Below are 19,337 nucleotides of genomic sequence, written 5' to 3' on the forward strand. Positions count from 1 at the left end.
TCCTTCCTCCCATCTTTTCCTTCCTTCTCCTTCCTTTCCTCTCCCTTCCTCCCATCTTTTCCTTTCTTCCTTTTTCCTTCTCTCCCTTCCTTTCTCCTCCGTTTCTCCCATCTTTTCCTTCCTTCCTTTTTCCTTTCCTCTCCCTTCCTTTCTCCCCTTCTGCCATTTTTTCCTTCCTTCCTTTTTCCCTTTCTCCCTTCCTTTCTCCTCCCTTTCTCCCATCTTTTCCTTCCTTCCTTTTTCCTTTCCTCTCCCTTCCTTTCTCCTCCCCGTTTCTCCCATCTTTTCCTTCCTTCCTTTTTCCTTTCCTCTCCCTTCCTTTCTCCTCCCCGTTTCTCCCATCTTTTCCTTCCTTCCTTCCTACCTACCTACCTACCTTTCTACATATGCATAGTAACAATATTAGTGATTAAACTGCAGTTAAAAGTTAACCAGCTAAGCCACAGATTTAATAACTATATATTTATAAATATATAAATAAGTTATTAAAGCACAGCTATGAAAATTAAGTTGCTAAATGCCTTACATAAAAACACAAGTAACTATATATTTACAAATACGCAAATGTTAATAAACTGCAGCCAGCATATGGCTTCTGCAGTTTTTCTACCGTAAACTAAGTTACCGGAAGCACTTCTGTTCTTGAGCATCTCTCTATCAATTTCTAGATCAACCTATGTTAATATTTTACCTTGTTTCTTTTACTTTGTCACCTCTAGGCAAGATGGGCAGCTTATAAATTTAAATAAAATAAACTTTTCAGGATGAACCAGACACTAAGCTAGCAACAGGCAAAACAATTTTTTTTTGTTGCAGCTTGATGTGTGAATTCAAAGAGCCAGGCAAACACAAAAGGATGAGCACGCTGGGCCACCCTAAGGACGTGCATTTGTCTAAGGTCCATTTTTCGATTTTGCCAGACATGAAACACACACAGAATGACACTCCAAGTGCCCTTTTTAATTTATGAAGACAGCTTACCAAGCAAGCCGCAGAAGGACCCCAAGTAATAAACGGGTCGAAGGAAAAATGTGTTTTTTCATTACAGAGTCACAACACTGTGCAGTCCAAGCAGCTCTGTCGGGTCACATCCGTTGCTACTTCTTCCAAGAGAAAGGTTTCCGGGCCCAATTCTCATCAGTCGATGCGGCCTCTTTAAGGATTTCCATCATCAAGGCGTTCTGTCGCTGTGAGTCCGTATAGTGCTGGCTGGGCTCCCGGAATTCCTGTGGGGAGAACAAAGACGTGAGGAAGACAAACCAAGGTTTTTGGACATCCCCGTTGTGTGGATCTGTACATCACCTGAGGTGGACAAACTACTTGTCCTTAGTGAAATAAGCCACATCTCTTCTCCTAAATAGTCAGAAAAGATTCTAGTCCTCATGGTTCTGAATATGATCTTCTCTAAGAGGTTAACCCTTGTGGTTCTGACTAGGATATGTTATTTAAGGTGCTAATCTTCATGTTTCTGAGTAGAATCCTATTTAAAATGCTAGTCCCTATGGTGATCTAAAGTGCCAATTTGGTGTAGTGGTGAAGGTATTGATGAAATGAAATAAGAATCTATTAAGCAAATAAGCCTAACGAATGAAATAAAAAAGCCTGCTTTTTCTGAATGTGATCTTATTTAAGGCACTAGTCCTTCTGATTCAGAACTGTATCTTACACAAGGCACTAGTCCTCGTGATTCAGAACAAGGTCTCATGCAAGGCACTAGTCATGATTCAGAATAGGGTCTATATGCAAGGTGCTAGTCCTCGTGGGGACTTTATGCAAGGCTCTAGTTCTCATGATTCAGAACAGGGTCTTTATGCAAAGGCGCTAGTTTTCATGATTCAAAACAAGGCCTTACGCAAGGCGCTAGTCCTGCTGGGAACTTTAAGCAAGGCGACAGTCCTCGTGATTCAGAACAGGGTCTTTATGCAAGGTGCTAATCTGCATGATTCGGAACAAGGCCTTATGCAAGGCGCTAGTCCTCCTGGGAACTTTACACAAGGCATTAGTCCTCGTGATTCAGAACAGGGTCTTGACGCGAGGCGCTAGTCCTCGTGTTTTAAAGCAGCACCGTAGGACGCGGCCTCGGGCCAAGGCCTCCCCCTATTTCCTGACCTTCCTGAGCTTCGCCGACCGCGCCTCGTCGGACGGCCACAGCTGCAAGAGCAAGAGACCCCCGCCGAAGATGCCCGCCGCGGTGCCCACCGCCTTAACGACGCGCCACTGGATAGCCATGGCGGCGGGCCGCGGCGCTTCTTCCCGGAAGCCGAAAGGGGGACAGGAAGCGGCGCGGGACCACCATAGAGAGCACAAGGGCATCCGGCCGGAGCGTCGCGCGCGGAGCGTGCAGCTCAAGCACAAAGAAGGGACGCTTGTTTCTCGGGTGTTGAGCGCCCTCGTGTGGCGGCCTGAGGAATCTTCCTTTTCTTTTTCCTTTGTCAGCGTCCAAGCCTCACGGCGGAGGATTTGCATTCAGGATGCTGCAGTTTTTTTTGCCACTCTTTGCAACGGCGTTTCTCAACCTGGGCAGCTTGAAGAGGGTTGGACTTCAACTCCCAGAATTCCCCAGCCAGCATGTCCTCCCGTCCTAAAGCATGCTGGCTGGAGGATTCTGGGAGTTGAAGTCCACCCATCATAAAAGTGGCTGAGTTGACAAGCCCTGCCTGAAGCGACTTTTGCTGGCCTCTGTTGAGTCCAGACGCTCCGGCAGTTGGCCCTCTAACCAGGTTTCTCTGAAAGCAACTGGAGATGGGTCAAGGCCTCCCAAATAATAGATGTTATCCACACCTCAAGGGGTCAAGGCTTATCTCCTTTTCGCCCGCCCTGCTCCGTGAGATTACCTGATATTTTCCCCTGAGCTCCTTAGCTCTCACTGAAATTTCCATGAGCTCAGAAGGAGATTAAGTCGCCTGGTCCACTTCAGGTGGTGACTCCAGCCCTGATTCTTCTCCAGCCTTCCTTCCTTCCTTCCTTCTGCTTTTTTCCTCCCGGTTAGCCAACTGAGGCCAAAGGGTGAGCTGCCGTTAGGGACCGTGTCTCCTTCGCCTTCCAAAATTTAGACCAGAGCTGTTTTGATTCAAGAAAAGGTAAGCAATATGGGGGGGGGGGAAATATATGGAGATGGGACGCTTGGGGGGGTCAAAATTAGTGTCTGCTAAAAGCTGCTGGAATTCGTCTCCTCTGATTTCTCTGACCTTGCAAACTAGAAGAGGGTATGTGCAAGGCTCTTGCTGATCTGCCCTTAACCAAGTCTGGGGTTTTGGGGGGTTGCTTTCTTGCAGATGTTTCGTTACCCAACTAGGTGACGCCATCAGTGCTAGATGGGAGTGGGGTTTGTGGAGAGGAGGGGGGGAGGAGGAGAAAGAGGCGTGTTGGGACAAGGACTCTTTTCTTGCAGACATTTCCTTATCCAACTAGATAACGTCATCAGTGCTACAAGGCCGTGGGATCCTTGGTGCTCTCTGAGCTTACTAGTTTTCTGGCAGACGTTTCATTACCCAACAAGGTAACATCATCAGTGCTAGGAGGGGGAGGGGGTTTATGAGGAGGAGGACTGTGGGGGGTCCTTGGTGCGCTCTGAGCTCGCTGGTTTTCTTGCAGACGTTTCATCGCCCAACTAGGTAACATCATCAATGCAAAGAGGGAGAGAGGTTTGCTGTGTTTACATAACAAGCACCTTGCCTTATCAGCGTTGTCGGTTTACAACTCAGTGAAAAACAGCCTGATCAAGGAAAAACCCCTCCCACTAACGCTGACAGCACAAGCCTCTACGGTAGTATCCGAGAGCTGACTGGGGAATTCTGGGAGTTTGAAGTCCACCCATTTGAACATTACCCACTTTGAAAACAGTGATTTAGCCGCTGGACCTCCCGTTTCTCGTGGGCCACGCTCCAGAGCTGCAGCTTAGCCAAAAACAGATGTGCGTCTTTCAGCCTTGCTGCAAATAACTCCTGCTTGGGCAACAGGGGGGGGGGGTTGGACTAGATGACCTACAGGGTCCCTCCCAACTCTGTTATTATAATTCTCACTTTCTGGCAAGCCATAGGCCAGGCTGTCTCCTATTCAATTGCCCCAGGGCAGGATGATCTGAAGGGGGGGTGTCCTCTTCTGGCTGACCTTCTCCTCTGCCCCAGGATGACCTTGCCAAAAGCCAAAGGCCTCTTTGAGATATCAATCTGGACATTTATCTCTTGATGGCCGCTAATCCGCCTTCAAGCACCCGCCTTGATTAAACGCTTGGGGAGGATGGTTTCCAGGAACCGCAGCCAAGGAAAGAGAACCGAGGCCGATCTCGATGATCGGTGTAGCTTGAAAGGAAGGCACTACGATTCCCATCATCCCCAGCCAGCTGTGGGGTGGGGTTGAGAGCCGGGCCGAGGGCAGCTAATCACCCTCGGATGGATTTGCGCTTTTAATGTGGACCGCTAGATGCCAGTTCTTCTCCTTTTTGGTTGTACAGTACAGTGTTGTTGTTTTTTTCTCCACCGCTTTTATTTGTGAGCTGCTAAAACCCGAGAGAGAGACAGGCCGTCCTCGTTTAGTGACGGCCTCGTTTCACAACCGGTCGCGGTCGCAATGGTGCTGAAAAAAAAGTCACTTTGTGACCTGGTTCTCCCGTTGACCACCTTCGCGGGTCTGTCCAGCAAAGGAAAGCGGAACTCCAATCCTGGGCACGGCTGCGGTTTCCGCTTACTGACCGTTCCACTTCATGACCAAATGGCCAGTTGCGTCCAATTGTGGGCGCTAAACAGGGGCTGCTTGCGTTTTTTGCTACCTCCACAGATGCGAACGTGATGGAAATTGCCCAGAAGTGTCAGAATCCCAGGACTTCAGGCGAGGAACACGGTCCTTATCGGAGTCTGGCGCAGGATTCGAATCCAACGCCGAGCGGCCAGCCGGATCTAAACGCCAGCCAAGAAATGCAGTGGAGCTTGGCCAAGGAGGATTGCACCTGCTCCGATCCTTCTCTGAACCAGCAGGTAAGGCTCAGTGAGTTCTAGTCCCGCCTTAGGCATGAAAGCCAGTTGTGTGACTTTGGGCCAATCACTCAGCCCAAGCTACGTCACAGGATTGTTGTGGTGGGGAACAAGGAGAAAGTGGATATGTTCACCTCCTTAAGTTATTTGTAAAATATAATAAAGCTGGGATACAGATAAAAAAAATAAAAAATAGAATAGAATAGAATAGAAGAATAGAATAGAATAGAATAGAATAGAATAGAATGGAACAGAATAATAGAAATATATATAATATATCATAAAATAAACAGCCCATCTCTTCTCCGGCTGATCCCCTGGGTGTTTTTTGTTCCCTCCCCCAGGACTTTCTGATTCCACCACAAGACCTGGGGTGGGACCTCTCGCGGAGTCCCCCCCTGGACACGGGCCTTCGCTGCGAAGAGATGACCCCCCAGGATCATCCAGAGCTTTCGGATGGCTTCAAGGAGCTGGACCGGTGGCCTTGTGAGAAGACACCCTACGAAGGTCTGGTGTTCCAGAAGACCCGTCTGCCCTCCATCGTGGTGGAGACCAGCGAAGGGAGCGATGGGGAGAGTGGGGAGCTGCTGTGGCCCCCCGAGGACTTCCCGTTGCTGGAAGGGGCTGAGCAAGAGGAGTTCCTGGCTGAAGAGGAGGAGGAGGAGGAAGAGGAGGAACTGGAGGCTGGTGAGCTCGGGACTGGGAGAAGGGTTGGCCTCCATGTCATCTTGGACCCTTTGAGTAGCTGGTTGGACGCCCTTTTGCTAGGATCCTTAGCAATCGTCTCAAGGTGTTCCCGGGAAGCTCCCCCAGATGCTCCTAGGAAGCTGCTCCAGATGTTCCCGGGAATCCCTTCTTGGGAACCTCTTCCAAAGGTTCCTGAACAGCTCCAGGTGTTCTTCAGAAGCGACTTTAGATGTTCCTGGAAACCTCCTCCAGGTGTTCTTGGGAGGCTCCTCCAGATGTTCCTAAGAAGCTCCTCCACATGTTCCCGGGAACCTCTTCTTGGGAAACTTCCGGGGAACCTCTTCTGGAATTTCCTGGGAACCTCTTCCAGATGTTCCCGAAAAGCTCCAGCTGATCTTCAGAAGCTTCTTTAGATGCTCCTGGAGACCTCCTCCAGGTGGTTCCTGGAATCTCTTCCAGATGTTGCTAGGAATCTCCTCCAGGCGTTCCCGGGAACCTCTTCTTGGGAATCTCCTCCAGATGTTCCTGAGAAGCTCCTCCAGGTGTTCCTGGGAAGCTCTAGGTGTTCTTTAGAAGCTCCTTCCAGGATCACGTGATCACCAAATGCTTCTGGCTTCCAAAGAGCCAAGTCAATGGGGGGGAAAGGCTGGATTCGCTTAACGGCTACAGGATTCGTTTAACGACTGCAACCCTGGCCAAAAAAAGGCGATAAAATCAGACACGACACATTGATCGACTGCCTTGCTTAGCGATGGAAATTCTTACCCCAACTCTGGCCGTTAAGTTGAGGACTAGTATATACTTTCCACTCTCCCCAGTTGTGAGCAAGCACCCCCAATCCCTGAGGCTACGACGAAATTAACAAATGCATAAATAATGAGCTTCTTCAAAGGGAATCAAGGTGTCTTAAAATATATTTGGAATAAAATAATGCTAAATAGCGCTCAACTTTTTACCATTTATTTTTTATTTTTAGGGTTCGCCTCTTTTGAAAGCGATGTGGAAGAGCTCTTAGCGTAAAACCCAAAGCTGGCTTCGTTAACCTGCGACCGACGGGACAAGCCGACATTTTCGTAACCTCTTACAAACCAGAACCAGGATGGGAAACCTGGCTAGTTACCGCCGAGTCAACGTGGAGATTGTGAAGGCTGTTTTCCCCCCCCTCCCCACTTTGGCCTAGTTCTTATTCCCCAAACTCCTACACCCATCTTTTGTCGTAAGCCGAGGACTGGTTCAAAATGAAAGATTTACAGTGAAAGATTTATACCCACACCGCAACATTTCCACGCATTCACCCGAGTTCAAATTCAGCCGGGTTTCCGTTGAAATAGTCGGGAGAATCCTGCAAGGAATTTAACTGATCCCGGAATAAAATCACTGTCTCATGTTTCGTGCAACTTATTGTAAAAGTGGAGTCAACTTTGGGATCAGACTTGAGAATTTGGCACGGCCGTTTTTCCCAAGGAAATGGGCACTGTGTTGCAACAGTTAGGAAGTTAGAGACGTGCTTTATTCTAAATAATAATAATAATAATAATAATAATAATAATAATAATAATAATAATAATAATAATAATAATAATAATAATAATAATAATAATAATAATAATAATAATAATAATTTGTATTGATTGAACATGCTTGTATGTTGCCCAACTCTGAAGGACTCTGGGTGATTCCTACCAATTCAATAAATAAATTGCAATGAAATCAAGAGATGGCAGCTTTTAAAAAAAAACAACATATCGCCGTATTCTCAAGTCTAGAACAGGGGCCAATATTGTATTTGAACTCAAGAATTCCACTCACCACCATATTTACTTTGTGGTGCTGAGAGCAGAGCTCCTGCCATTAGGAAACTAGGTTTTATGGCTTCTTGGTCTACAGGAAGCAAGCCAATCGTGGCTTGTTCCCCAAAAGTTGATCGACCTGAACAAAGTCCTAAGGATGGATGGATGGATGGACAGATAGAGGGAGAGATAGAGGGACAAGAGAGAGAGAGAGATTGTGTTTGATTCTGAGACTCTAGAAAGAGTATAGAGAAAAGCAACAAAGATGATTAGAGGACTGGAGGCTAAAACATATAAGGAACGGTTGCTGGAATTGGGTATGTCTAGTTTAATGAAGAGAAGGACGAGGGGGGACAGGATAGCAGTATTCCAGTATCTCAGGGGCTGCCCCAAAGAAGAGGGAGTCAAGCTATTCTCCAAAGCACCTAAAGGCAGGACAAGAAGCAACAGATGGAAACTAATCAAGGAGAGAAGCAACCTGGAATTCAGGAGAAACTTCCTGACAGTTAGAACAATTAACCAGTGGAACAACCTGCCACCAGAAGCGGTGAATGCTCCAACACTGGATGTTTTTAAGAAGAAACTGGACAGCCACCTGTCTGAAATGGTATAGGGTTTCCTGCCTGAGCAGGGGGTTGGACCAGATGACCTCCAAGGTCCCTTCCAACTTTATTATTTTTATTATTATTACTTTGCTTCACAAAGGGGAACTCGGGAGAGTCCAGACTGAGAAAATAAAACAAATTAAATTAACTACCGCTAACTGACTGGAGTGTATGATAAAAGATGGATGGGTATTACGTCTCTTGTTAGATTTCACTTAAGACTGCTCGCCGGTTGGATTCCACGCAGATTTGGCGGGCTGCCCCACCTCCGATGGGTCTGGAGTGCGTGGGCTGAGCGTGTAAGCATAATATGCGATGCCGTTAAGATTGGCAATCTCCCCAACTTTGATGTTGGCTCCGCCGGCTGTTTCCAGGAACGGTACCCTGGCATCCGGATCCTCGTCGGAGATCTGGACGAGACACCCCTCCGGGCTCAGGACCCGTAGACACTCGGACACCAATTGTCTCGCCCGCCGGGGGGATCCCCGCAGGGCCGAATCGCAGGTCCCTTTGTCGAGAACCAGGTGGAAAGAGCCCAAAGCAAAGAGGTGGGACAGTTTGGTGGCATCGCCCAGGTGGCACCGCAGCTCGGAAAGGGGGTGGCGTGGCGGGGGGCTATCCTGAAGCATCCGAGCGAGACCCCGGAGGGCCGCGGAGGAAAAGTCCAGACAACAGATATGAACCTGGACGGACGAATGTCGGTAGAGTTCCAAGCCCAAGGACGACGTGCCACAGCCCACGTCTAGGACCCGGGCCCGGCCAGGGGGCAGCCCCCCAAGGATGGAGCCGAGAAACGTTGAGATCTCTTTGTAGCCAAAGAACCAGTCGAACGGATGGGGAGGTCCGTTTGTCTCCCTCCGGGAGTAGAAGCGATCCCAGGCTTCTCGCTGGTCCATGTTCCGAAGCAGATCATCTGCAAAGGGGGTGGGTGGGACGGAGAGAAATTGAAATGTGAGCACCCCACAATCAGACGTGGGGGAAGATTTTTCCATCCTTTTGCGTCAGAGAAGAGCAACGAAGGCAATTAGGGGGGCCCGGAGGCTGAAACATACGCAGAAGAACGGTTGCAGGAATTGGGGATGTCCAGTTTAACGAAGAGAAGGACGAGGGGGGACAGGATAGCAGCGTTCCAGTATCTCAGGGGCTGCCCCAAAGAAGAGGGGGGGTCAGCTTATTCTCCAAAGCCCCTGAAGGCAGGACAAGAAGCAACGGATGGAAACTAATCAAGGAGAGAAGCAAGCTAGAACTAAGAAATTTCCTGATAGTGAGAAGAATTAATCACTGGAACTGCTTGCCTCCAGAAGTTGAGGGGGAGGTTTTTCAAGAAGAGACTGGACAGGCATTTGTCTGAAATGGTATAGGATTTCCTGCTTGAGCAGGGGGCTGGACTAGAAGACCTCCAAGGTCCCTTCCATCTGTGTTATTCTGTTGTTATTCTGCTGGAGCAGGGGGCTGGACTAGAAGACCTCCAAGGTCCCTTCCATCTGTGTTATTCTGTTGTTATTCTGCTGGAGCAGGGGGCTGGACTAGAAGACCTCCAAGGTCCCTTCCATCTGTGTTATTCTGTTGTTATTCTGCTGGAGCAGGGGGCTGGACTAGAAGACCTCCGAGGTCCCTTCCATCTGTGTTATTCTGATTACAGTAAGGTGGGGGGGGGGAGGTGGGTTAAAAAAAAAGGAAGGAAGTAAATTTGCATATAAATGGCTCTCTGCTCCTGCACTGTCCTTCCTTTGAAACCTAATTCATTTCTCTTCCGCCTCTGAAATGCCATTTGGTTTCCGTCCCCCTTGAGGATCAGTGCAAATTTTCTGACAGCAAAACCCACCGAATTAATCCAAAGGTATAAAAGCAATAAACACACAAACAAACAAACAAACAGCTGGCAATTTCTGACAATCCAATTTCTTACAATTCAATGAGAGATCATTAAACGAAGCTAAACGAAGCTAAGCCAAACGACACTAAAATAAAATAACAAAAAAAATAAAAATAAATAAAATGAAATAAAGCCTGTGTTATCTCCTCCACCTGTCCATGCAGAATAAGGAGCGACCGATGCAGGAAGAGTCTGAATCAGGGTTTTCAGCTTTGGGGCAAACGCCGCCTTCGTGGCTGCCATTTTTTCTCCAGGGTGGAGGAGGAGGAGGAAGGACGGCCGAGGTGGAGCCCAGAAGGAAAAGCAGAAAGCAAAAAAAAAAAAAAAAATGGCTTAGCAAACAGATCTCTCTCTCCATCGCTCCCCCCCCTTTTTTTCCCCCTCTTTCCTCCCAAGCAATTAGAAAAAGATCCAAGGTTTTCGCTCTCTCCGCCTGTCAAGCTGGATTGCCACACTCACAATGATTTATGAGTCAAAGGCTCACGGGATTGTCTTACTTGCAAGGTTGTAAACCAGAGATAATCCAGTGGGGTTTTTTTTTTTTTTTTTTAATTTTGGGAAAGCCAGCAGTGAAAATGCCGGTTTGGGGTCTTTAAAAGGAAGAGAAGTGACAGACGCTTGACTTTTTGGGGGGACTGGGGCGTCAATTGGGCCGAGCCCCCCGGATAGGAGGTGAAATTCTTGGTGGTTTTTTTTTTTACGGATTGGAGAAAGAGAAACGGCCGATGTGAAAAATAAAAGTTGGGACCGGTATGTAATATATCAAAGTGCCGTTGTGTGGCTTGAAACTAAGCTGGATCCTTTTGGGATGCCGTTAGGGATTTTTTTAAAGCCTTTTTAACCCACTCCTGAGTTTTAGCACCCCTTCCTGGCCTAAGCCTGGATCCTTTTTTTCTGATCTTATTAGGCATTGAAAGCCTTTTTAACCCACTCAACTGAGCACCCCCTCCTAGCCTGACACTGGATCCTTTTCTGATCTATTTAGGCATTGAAAGCCTTTTTAGCGCACTTCTCAATTTAGCAGCCCTTCCTACCCTGAAACTGGATCCTTTTCTGATCTATTTAGGCATTGAAAGCCTTTTTAACCCACTCCTCAATTTAGCAGCCCTTCCTACCCTGAAACTGGATCCTTTTCTGATCTATTTAGGCATTGAAAGCCTTTTTAGCGCACTTCTCAATTTAGCAGCCCTTCCTACCCTGAAACTGGATCCTTTTCTGATCTATTTAGGCATTGAAAGCCTTTTTAGCGCACTTCTCAATTTAGCAGCCCTTCCTAGCCTGAAACTGGATCCTTTTCTGATCTATTTAGGCATTGAAAGCCTTTTTAACCCACTCCTCAATTTAGCAGCCCTTCCTACCCTGAAACTGGATCCTTTTCTGATCTATTTAGGCATTGAAAGCCTTTTTAACCCACTCCTCAATTTAGCAGCCCTTCCTACCCTGAAACTGGATCCTTTTCTGATCTATCTAGGCATTGAAAGCCTTTTTAGCCCACTCCTCAATTGAACACCCCCTCCTAGCCTGAAACTGGATCCTTTTCTGATCTATTTAAGCATTTACGGTCCCACCCATCACAGCAACAGACTCCCCGTCCATCTCTCTGTGTGTGCAGATGGTGGCAAGCAGGCCATCACCCTGGTTAGAGGGAGGTTGTAAGCAGATCCCTGAGCAAAGGATCCCTCTGAGGATCCTTCTGCAAGGAGTTTCTGATCCAAGATCTATTTTTCAACCCATGAGATTCCTCCCAGGGGGAGGTGCACCGTTCCTGGAGGCACTGCAATACCAGGCCGATGCTTGGAGTGGACGGAGCAAGCCCCTATTCCATCTCCCAGTTCCAAAAATCCATTTAATATGTAGTCCTCAAATAGAGGACATATCAGATATTAAACTGATAAGAACAGATACTACACTTGATCTTAGCCAAAAGNGAGACAGGCGGACGGGGCCCGAGACTCCCGTGCGGGGGATCCTCCAGTTTACGGGGAGCACAACTGGGTTGCAAAGAGATCCTAGTTTCAGATCAGTGGATCGATTCTGCCCGGCTCTATGCCTGGGCTGGACTGCAACGGCATTTCCTGTAGGGCGATTTGGGGGTGTAAATGGGGGGTTCTCTCCCCACTGAGTGTTTCCCATCATGCCACCTGGCTGTCCCGGCGGCCGTTGGTGGATCATTTGCATAGGGTGAGTCACCCTCTCCGTCACTCTCCTCCCCTGTCATTCCTCAGCTGGCCGAGGGGGGCACTGGCACCCCCCCTTCTCTGCCTGCACAACAGGCCTGGAGAGCGGAGATGGGCTGGGGGGGGGCTGGGCTGCTTCCCGCCCAGCTCTGCTGCGGCATCTCCCAGACACGACCCGCCAGCCCAGCCTGATGGGCACAGATGTCCTCCCCCCCCCCCGCAGCTGCAGTTGAGCACCGCAAGGGCAATTCAGGCCCGAACATCCATGCCACCTTTCTGGCTCAGTGGGGTCCTGAATTACGGAGGGAGTGTTTGCAGCAGGGCAGGGAGGGGAAAGCAGGAAGGAGACAAGAAAGAAGAAAGAAAGAAAGAAAGAAAGAAAGAAAGAAAGAAAGAAAGAAAGAAAGAAAGAAAGAAAGAAAGAAAGAAAGAAAGAAAGAAAGAAAGAAAGAGAAGGAAGGAAGGAAGGAAGGAAGGAAGGAAGGGAAGGAAGGGAAGGAAGGAAAGAGAGAGAGAAAGAAAGAAAAATAGAAAGAAAGAAAGAAAGAAAGAAAGAAAGAAAGAAAGAAAGAAAGAAAGAAGAAAAGGGGAAGGAAGGAAAAGAAAGGGGAAGGATGGAAGGAAGGAAAGAAGGGAAGGAAGGAAAGAGAGAGAGAGAAAGAAAAATAGAAAGAAAGATAGAAAGAAAGAAAGAAAGAAAGAAAGAAAGAAAGAAAGAAGAAAAGGGGAAGGAAGGAAAGGAAAGGGGAAGGATGGAAGGAAGGAAAGAGGGAGGAAGGAAGGAAGGAAGGAAGGAAAGAAAGAAAGGAAGGATGGAAGGAAAGAGGGAGGAAGGAAAGAAGGAAAGAGAAAGAAAGACAGACAGAAAGAAAGAGAAAGAAGGGAGGGGAGGGAGGGAAGAAAGGAAAAAAGAAAAGGAGGGAGGGAGGGAGGAAGGGGGTAGCTGAAGGAAAGAAATAGGAAAAGGAAGGAAGCTAAAAGAGAACAAGGACAAAAACAAGAAAAAAGGAAGAGGAAGGGAAAGGGAAAAAAAAAAGAAAGGAAAGAGAGAGCCAAAGAAACACAGCAGCTCAATTGGGCATCTCTCCCGCTATTCAGTTGTTCCATTTTTATTTATTTAAGTGGGGGCTTAAACCTCTTTTATGCCCCAAAGCCCAGATTAACAGCCAACCTTTCTATCCCAAAACATCTAGAATTGACGGATGCTTTTTATTACAATCAGAGATCTGCAAGAAATTCTCTTGCTTGCTTGCAAACCTCCCAAACGGCCAGTAGGTGGCGGAATTGTCTGTGCCACCCTGCTGCCCCCTAGCGGCTGTCCAGAGGTTGGCAGCCCGACCTTTCTCATCAAAAACAAGGCAGGCGAAAGAGCAGCTCCCACAGGGCAACCTGGCAGCTTTTAATTATCTCTGCAGATTAACTCTTCCCCGCTTGCTATAAATACCATTTAATTACTGCCAGCAGAAGTTGGCCGGGGCAGATAAAAAGGCATCTTTGAAGGCTCACTGCGGGGTGGAGAAGATGACTGGAAACAGCAGAGGAGGAGGAGGGTCCCAACATCTGGCAAACATCTGGCAGGAGAAGCAGAAAGAGACATATCCTGAAGGGCCTCCCCCACCTAAAAAAGAAAAACAGAATAAACATTAAAACAGGGGTCCTCAAACTTGGCCCTTTGATGACTTGTGGGCTTCAACTCCCAGAATCCCTCAGCCAGCCTCCATTTTGTTTGTTAGGTTTAAGACAGGGGTCTTCAAACTTGGCCCTTTGATGACTTGTGGACTTCAACTCCCAGAATCCCTCAGCCAGCCTCCATTTTGTTTGTTAGGTTTAAGACAGGGGTCTTCCAACTTGGCCCTTTGATGACTTGTGGACTTCAACTCCCAGAATCCCTCAGCCAGCCTCCATTTTGTTTGTTAGGTTTAAGACAGGGGTGTTCAAACCTGGCCCTTTGATGACTTGTGGGCTTCAACTCCCAGAATCCCTCAGCCAGCCTCCATTTTGTTTCTTAGATTTAAGACAGGGGCCTTCCAACTTGGCCCTTTGATGACTTGTGGACTTCAACTCCCAGAATCCCTCAGCCAGCCTCCATTTTGTTTGTTAGGTTTAAGACAGGGGTCTTCAAACTTGGCCCTTTGATGACTTGTGGACTTCAACTCCCAGAATCCTTCAGCCAGGCACATGAGGAATTCTGGGAGTTGAAGTCCACAAGTCATCAAAGGGCCAAGTTGGAAGACCCCTGCATTAAAAGAATTAATCATTTTTTAAAAATGAAAATAAGAATTAAATCAACTAAAACCTAAAAACGAGGACAAGCCACTGAAAATTAAAGGCGTAAAATGCCCGAAGCAACTAAAAAAATAATAAAAATGAAACCAACAGCTAAAATTAAATACCTAAAAAAACAACTCTAAACGAAATTGAACATGAAATAAATAAAAAAATGAAACAGAAACTAAATAAACAAACAAACAATTAAACACCCAAACCAAAATGTGACTTTACGTTTAAGAGGAAAAATCAGCCTCGCCACCCCTTACAAGCCATCCTGGTTTATACATCTTTGAAACAGACAAACTCGGCCTGTTTTTTTAAATACATTTAATACAGTTTAATACATTTCATTTAAATAATAAAAATAAAATAGTACGGTCCTTAAGAGCGAATTCGTTCAAGGGGGGAAAAACCACGAGGCCCTGCCCCCCCCAATTCCCCTCCCACCTTTTTTTTTCCTTTTCAAGGACAAACCAAGTTGCTAGGCCTCAACGAGGACGCGAAGCAAGACGGAAAGCAACGGCGACGCCTGGCGGGCGGAGGCGGGCGTGGCTTAGCCTCCCGCCCTCCCCCCATTGGCTGGAGCCGCTCCTTTGTTCTCAACCGCCACGCCCACGGTTGCTAGGCGACGGCCCAAACAAAACCCCTGCAAAGCCGCGATGGCAACGCATTTCAGCTCGGGGCAGGTGAGAAAGGGGGGCGGGAGGGGCGCCCCCAAACTCCCCCCTCCAAAATTTGGGGGTTTAAATGCATGTTGGGGGGAGGCAAACCTCAGGACGGGGGGGGCTTCGACCCTCCCTGCCCCATAGCACCCTGCAGTTATGTTGGACTACAACTCCCATCTCCATGCAGATGGGGAGGAGAGGTGCTCGGGACTACATATCCCATAAAGGGTGATCTCTTGGAGCGCAGAATGGGGGGGGATTCTGCAGGAGGGATTCCACACGCCCCCCCACCCCATTTTCTCCTCTCCATCCCAAGTTCCCACAAGAGCCAAAGTTTTTTTTCCAAGACAAAGAGAAAAATAAAATAAAATAAAATATAATCTTTTTCCCCCCATACATTTTATTGAATTTTTAAAAACATAAGTCACTTAATAGTGGGTAAACAATGTGTTTGCTGGGTTTACCTTTGTAAAGAAAAATCATTAGCAATTGGTTTCTAGAATCCATAATCCACATAGTAACTTTAGTTGATTTCCCCTTTTCTCCACAATGTCTTCTTTCCAAACCTTGAAATAATACAGTTATTATTTTGATAAATAACGGTTACATCTATTATTTTTTTTCCCCAATCTTTTTTATTGGGGGGTAAAAATCCCTTTTCCTGCAGCAGGGGTGCCCCCCCTTCTTTTCTCAACAGGCTCTGCCCCCATTTGCCCCCCCACTTTCGTCCTGTTTTGGCCTGTTCACCATTATTTACACATTAATATACTGATTTATTATATCTATCTATCTATCTATCTATCTATCTATCTATCTATCTATCTATCTATCTATCTATCTATCTATCTATCTATCTACTTACCTACCTATCTATATCTATATCTATATCTATATATCTATATCTATATCTATATCTCAGTATCTCAATACATATACATTGATATACTAATCAAGGAGAGAAGCAACCTAGAACTAAGGAGAAACTTCCTGACAGTTAGAAAAATTAACCTGTGGAACTCCTTGCCTCCAGAAGCAGTGAATGCTCCAACACTGGAGGTTTTTAAGAAGAGACTGGACAGCCATTTGTCTGAAATGGTATAGGGTCTCTTGCCTGAGCAGGGGGTTGGACTAGATGACCTCCAAGGTCCCTTCCAACTTTTATTATTATTATTATTATTATTATTATTATTATTATTATTATTATTATTATTATTATTATTATTATTATTATTATAATATTTTGATATATTGCTTTATATATTTCATTTACCACCACCCCCCATGTCATTTTCCAGTATGAAGATGCCTATAATCCGCGGAATTTGCAAAGCTGGAGTCTTCCCAAAGTTACTAAGGCGGTGAGTTGCTTCCAAGACCAAAAAAAAAAAAAAGGGGGGGGAAGCCCTTTTTTAAACAGGAGAAGAAGGCAGATTCACACCACCGGCTGAATCCCGGACTGTAGCCGACCGGGGTTGTGTGAACACGGCTCGTGGAGTTTGCTGGCGTTCTGCGTGTCCTGCGGACTCGCAAAACGGTGGCAATGCGAATTGTCGCTAACCCTGGGCAACGGGGGGTCCTGAAAAATATCACCGGACCTCCGAAATAGATTAAAATTCAAAATTTGATCCTGGGACTGTGGGGATGCTATGGCGGTCGTAAGTGTGAGGACCAGCTCCAGGTCACTCTTTTTCAGTGCTGTTGTAACTTCAAACAGCTGCTAAATGGTGAGTTGTAAATTCAATAATTTATAAAACAGAATTTATAAAATCAATGGTAAAACTCTAAACAAACATGAACATTTTATTTAAAAAAAAAGAGTCTGTTCCAGGCCTTTGGTTCCGCTTTGTGGATTTTGTCATATGACGTATTTTAATCATTTTTCGAGTCAAGATTTGTAAAAGACTTAAAAAATAAAATAAAATAAATCAAAACCAAAATGGGATGTGCTTCTCACCGTTCTCCGGGGAACGGCTCAGATGGGACGGCGGGGCTTTGCCTCTGGAACCTTGTTAATTAATGAACGTCGGAGGTTAAGAACAGAGCAGGAAAAGTGTTAAATTTGCCAGATTAAGTCTAATGGATGATTGCATTTTGATGGGGTTTTTTATTTTTTTTTTGAAAAGAATGCAGGCACGGGAGAATAAGGAGGGACAGGAGTGGGATGTGCTGGTATTGTGTGCCTCGAATTATCAGAAGCATCTTAGAGAGCTAATTCTGCTAATGAATAATGCATTTCACATTCCCCATCCTGTCCTCTTCCTATCTTCCTATTGTGTTCTTTTCTATTGCATTCCATTCTATCTTTTGCATTCTGCACTTATTCCTGTATTTTATTCTGCATTCTGTTCTATTTCATATTCTATTATTCTAATCTTTTCTCTTTCTCCCTCTCCGCCCTTCCTTTCCTTTCCATTCTTTTTCCTTTTCTCTCCTTCCTCTTCCCTTCTCCTTCCCTTCTTTCCTTTCATCCCCTTCCCTTCTTCTATCTTCCTTTCCATTCCTTCCCTTTCCTCCTTTCCTTTCCTTCCCTTTCCTTCCCTTCCCTTCCCTCCCCTCCTTCTAACTTCCTTTCCTTTCCTTTCCTCCTTCCCTTTCCTTCCCTCCTTCTAACTTCCTTTCCTTTCCTTTCCTTCTTTCCTTTCCTTTCTTCCTTTCCTTTCCTTCCCTCCTTCCCTTCCCTTCCCTCCCCTCCTTCTAACTTCCTTTCCTTTCCTTCTTTCCTTTCCTTTCTTCCTTTCCTTTCCTTCCCTGCCCTCCTTCCCTTCCCTTCCCTCCCCTAACTTCCTTTCCTTTCCTCCCCTCCTTTCCTTTTCTCCTTCCCTTTCTTTTCCTTCCCTCCTTCTTCCTTTCCTTTCCTTTCCTTTCCTTCCCTCCTTCTAACTTCCTTTCCTTCCCTCCTTCCCTTCCTTTCCTTCCCTCCTTCTAACTTCCTTCCCTTCTTTCCTTCCTTCCCTCCTTCCCTTCCCTTCCCTTCCCTTCCCTCCCCTCCTCTCCTCTCCTTCTAACTTCCTTTCCTTTCCTCCTTCCCTTCCCTTCCCCTTCCTTCCACCCTTATTTTTCTCCCATCAGCATCCTTCAACCCGGGAGGGCTTCACTCAGTTTGTAGCCAATGACAGAGGCCACCTGCTCCCTTCCATCCCACGCTCTAAGGTGAGCCTTATTCTCTTTTTTTTCCCAACCAGGGATTTCATCCCTTGAACTGACCGCCCTAACAGAACCATAAGATCAGTGCAGGTAGCCCTCAACTTACAGCCACCATTCAGCCCAAACTTTCTGTCGCTAAGCGAGACATCGGTTAAGGGAGTCTCCCCCCCTTTGACCATCTTTGTTCCCACCATGGTTACACGGTTGTTAAGGGAATCCCCGCTTCCTCATGGATTCTGCTTATCACAAGGCCGCAAAAGGGGATCACTTGATCACTGCAACCGTCATAAATACGAGTCACTGGCCGAGCGCCTGGATTTGGATCACGTTGACCACAGGGGACGCTGCAATGGTGTGAAAAACCACCCTGTCCTTTTTTTTGTAAGGGCTGTTGCCCCTTTGGACGGTCACTAAAACGGTTGTAAGTCGAGGACCCCTTGCAATAACTTAATATGTTGAAGCTGTGGTCGGTTTCCCACAAGACACCCAGGTTGGCTTGCACATAAGCCAGCAAAGATTTCAAGAAAGGCTGTTGGTTGCAAACACAGATTGTTCCTGAGTTACGAACACACCTGCGTTACAGCGGTGGGCTTCTCCAAACCTGTGTCCTGGACCCTGCCGTGTGAACGGGGCCCGGCTTTTCGCCGTGCCTGCAGGGTTGAACCCATGACAGAGAGGGATTCTCCCTCTCCTGTAGGCTTCTCCTTGGGGTACCTATATGACCACCTGGGACATGCCCTTGAAAATCCCACCGGCCAAGGTCTCTCTCACCTCCCGGTCGATTGACGCAGCCGCCCGGCTCACCGAATGGATGAATAAATCGGCAGCCTTAAGCAAAGCCTGCAACGGATTGTGCCCAGAAATTGTTGGCAAGGTAAGCGACCGACACCGCCAAGGGATGGAAAGGAAGGGTCCTTGGGGGTGTTCTGCCAGCTGGGGGGTTTTCTTTGCAGACGTTTCATGAATCTGACTAGGTAACGACATCAGTGTAGAAGGGAGTGGGGTTTGTGGAATGGAGGAGGAGGAGAAGACAATGACTGTGGGGTCCTTGGTGCTCTCTGAGCTTGGTGGTTTTCTTGCAGACATTTCATGTAGAAGGGAAAGGAGTTTGTGGAAAGGGAGGAGGAGGAGGAGGAGGAGGAGGAGGAGGAG

At 47.0% G+C, this 19,337-nt stretch overlaps 2 protein-coding genes and 1 non-coding gene across 3 annotated transcripts in view; 1 reads left to right on the plus strand and 2 right to left on the minus strand.

Moving 5' to 3' along the window:
- Positions 1–8,188: 8,188 nt before the first annotated feature.
- On the minus strand, positions 8,189–10,115 carry CSKMT (citrate synthase lysine methyltransferase). The gene is made up of 2 exons (XM_015821509.2): positions 10,081–10,115; positions 8,189–8,965 (listed from the first exon to the last, which is right to left on the minus strand). The coding sequence occupies exon 2, from the start codon at positions 8,946–8,948 to the stop codon at positions 8,268–8,270; it is 681 nt and encodes a 226-aa protein (XP_015676995.1). The 5' UTR covers positions 8,949–8,965; positions 10,081–10,115; the 3' UTR covers positions 8,189–8,267.
- Positions 10,116–11,677: 1,562 nt separating this feature from the next.
- Positions 11,678–11,867, minus strand: LOC114922931. Its single transcript, XR_003810531.1, has one exon. It is a non-coding gene; the product is annotated as a U2 spliceosomal RNA (small nuclear RNA).
- Positions 11,868–15,035: 3,168 nt separating this feature from the next.
- CFAP126 (cilia and flagella associated protein 126) overlaps positions 15,036–19,337 on the plus strand; it is a 10,427-nt gene continuing 6,125 nt past the window's right edge. The window contains exons 1-4 of the mRNA XM_029285148.1: positions 15,036–15,062; positions 16,337–16,399; positions 18,111–18,191; positions 18,883–19,059. Coding sequence (XP_029140981.1) covers positions 15,036–15,062; positions 16,337–16,399; positions 18,111–18,191; positions 18,883–19,059 — 348 coding nt within the window. The remainder of the gene's footprint in view (positions 15,063–16,336; positions 16,400–18,110; positions 18,192–18,882; positions 19,060–19,337) is intronic.

The sequence above is a fragment of the Protobothrops mucrosquamatus genome, unplaced genomic scaffold (assembly GCF_001527695.2).
Source record: "Protobothrops mucrosquamatus isolate PMUCROS unplaced genomic scaffold, P.Mucros_1.0 scaffold1339, whole genome shotgun sequence".
NCBI lineage: Eukaryota > Metazoa > Chordata > Lepidosauria > Squamata > Viperidae > Protobothrops > Protobothrops mucrosquamatus.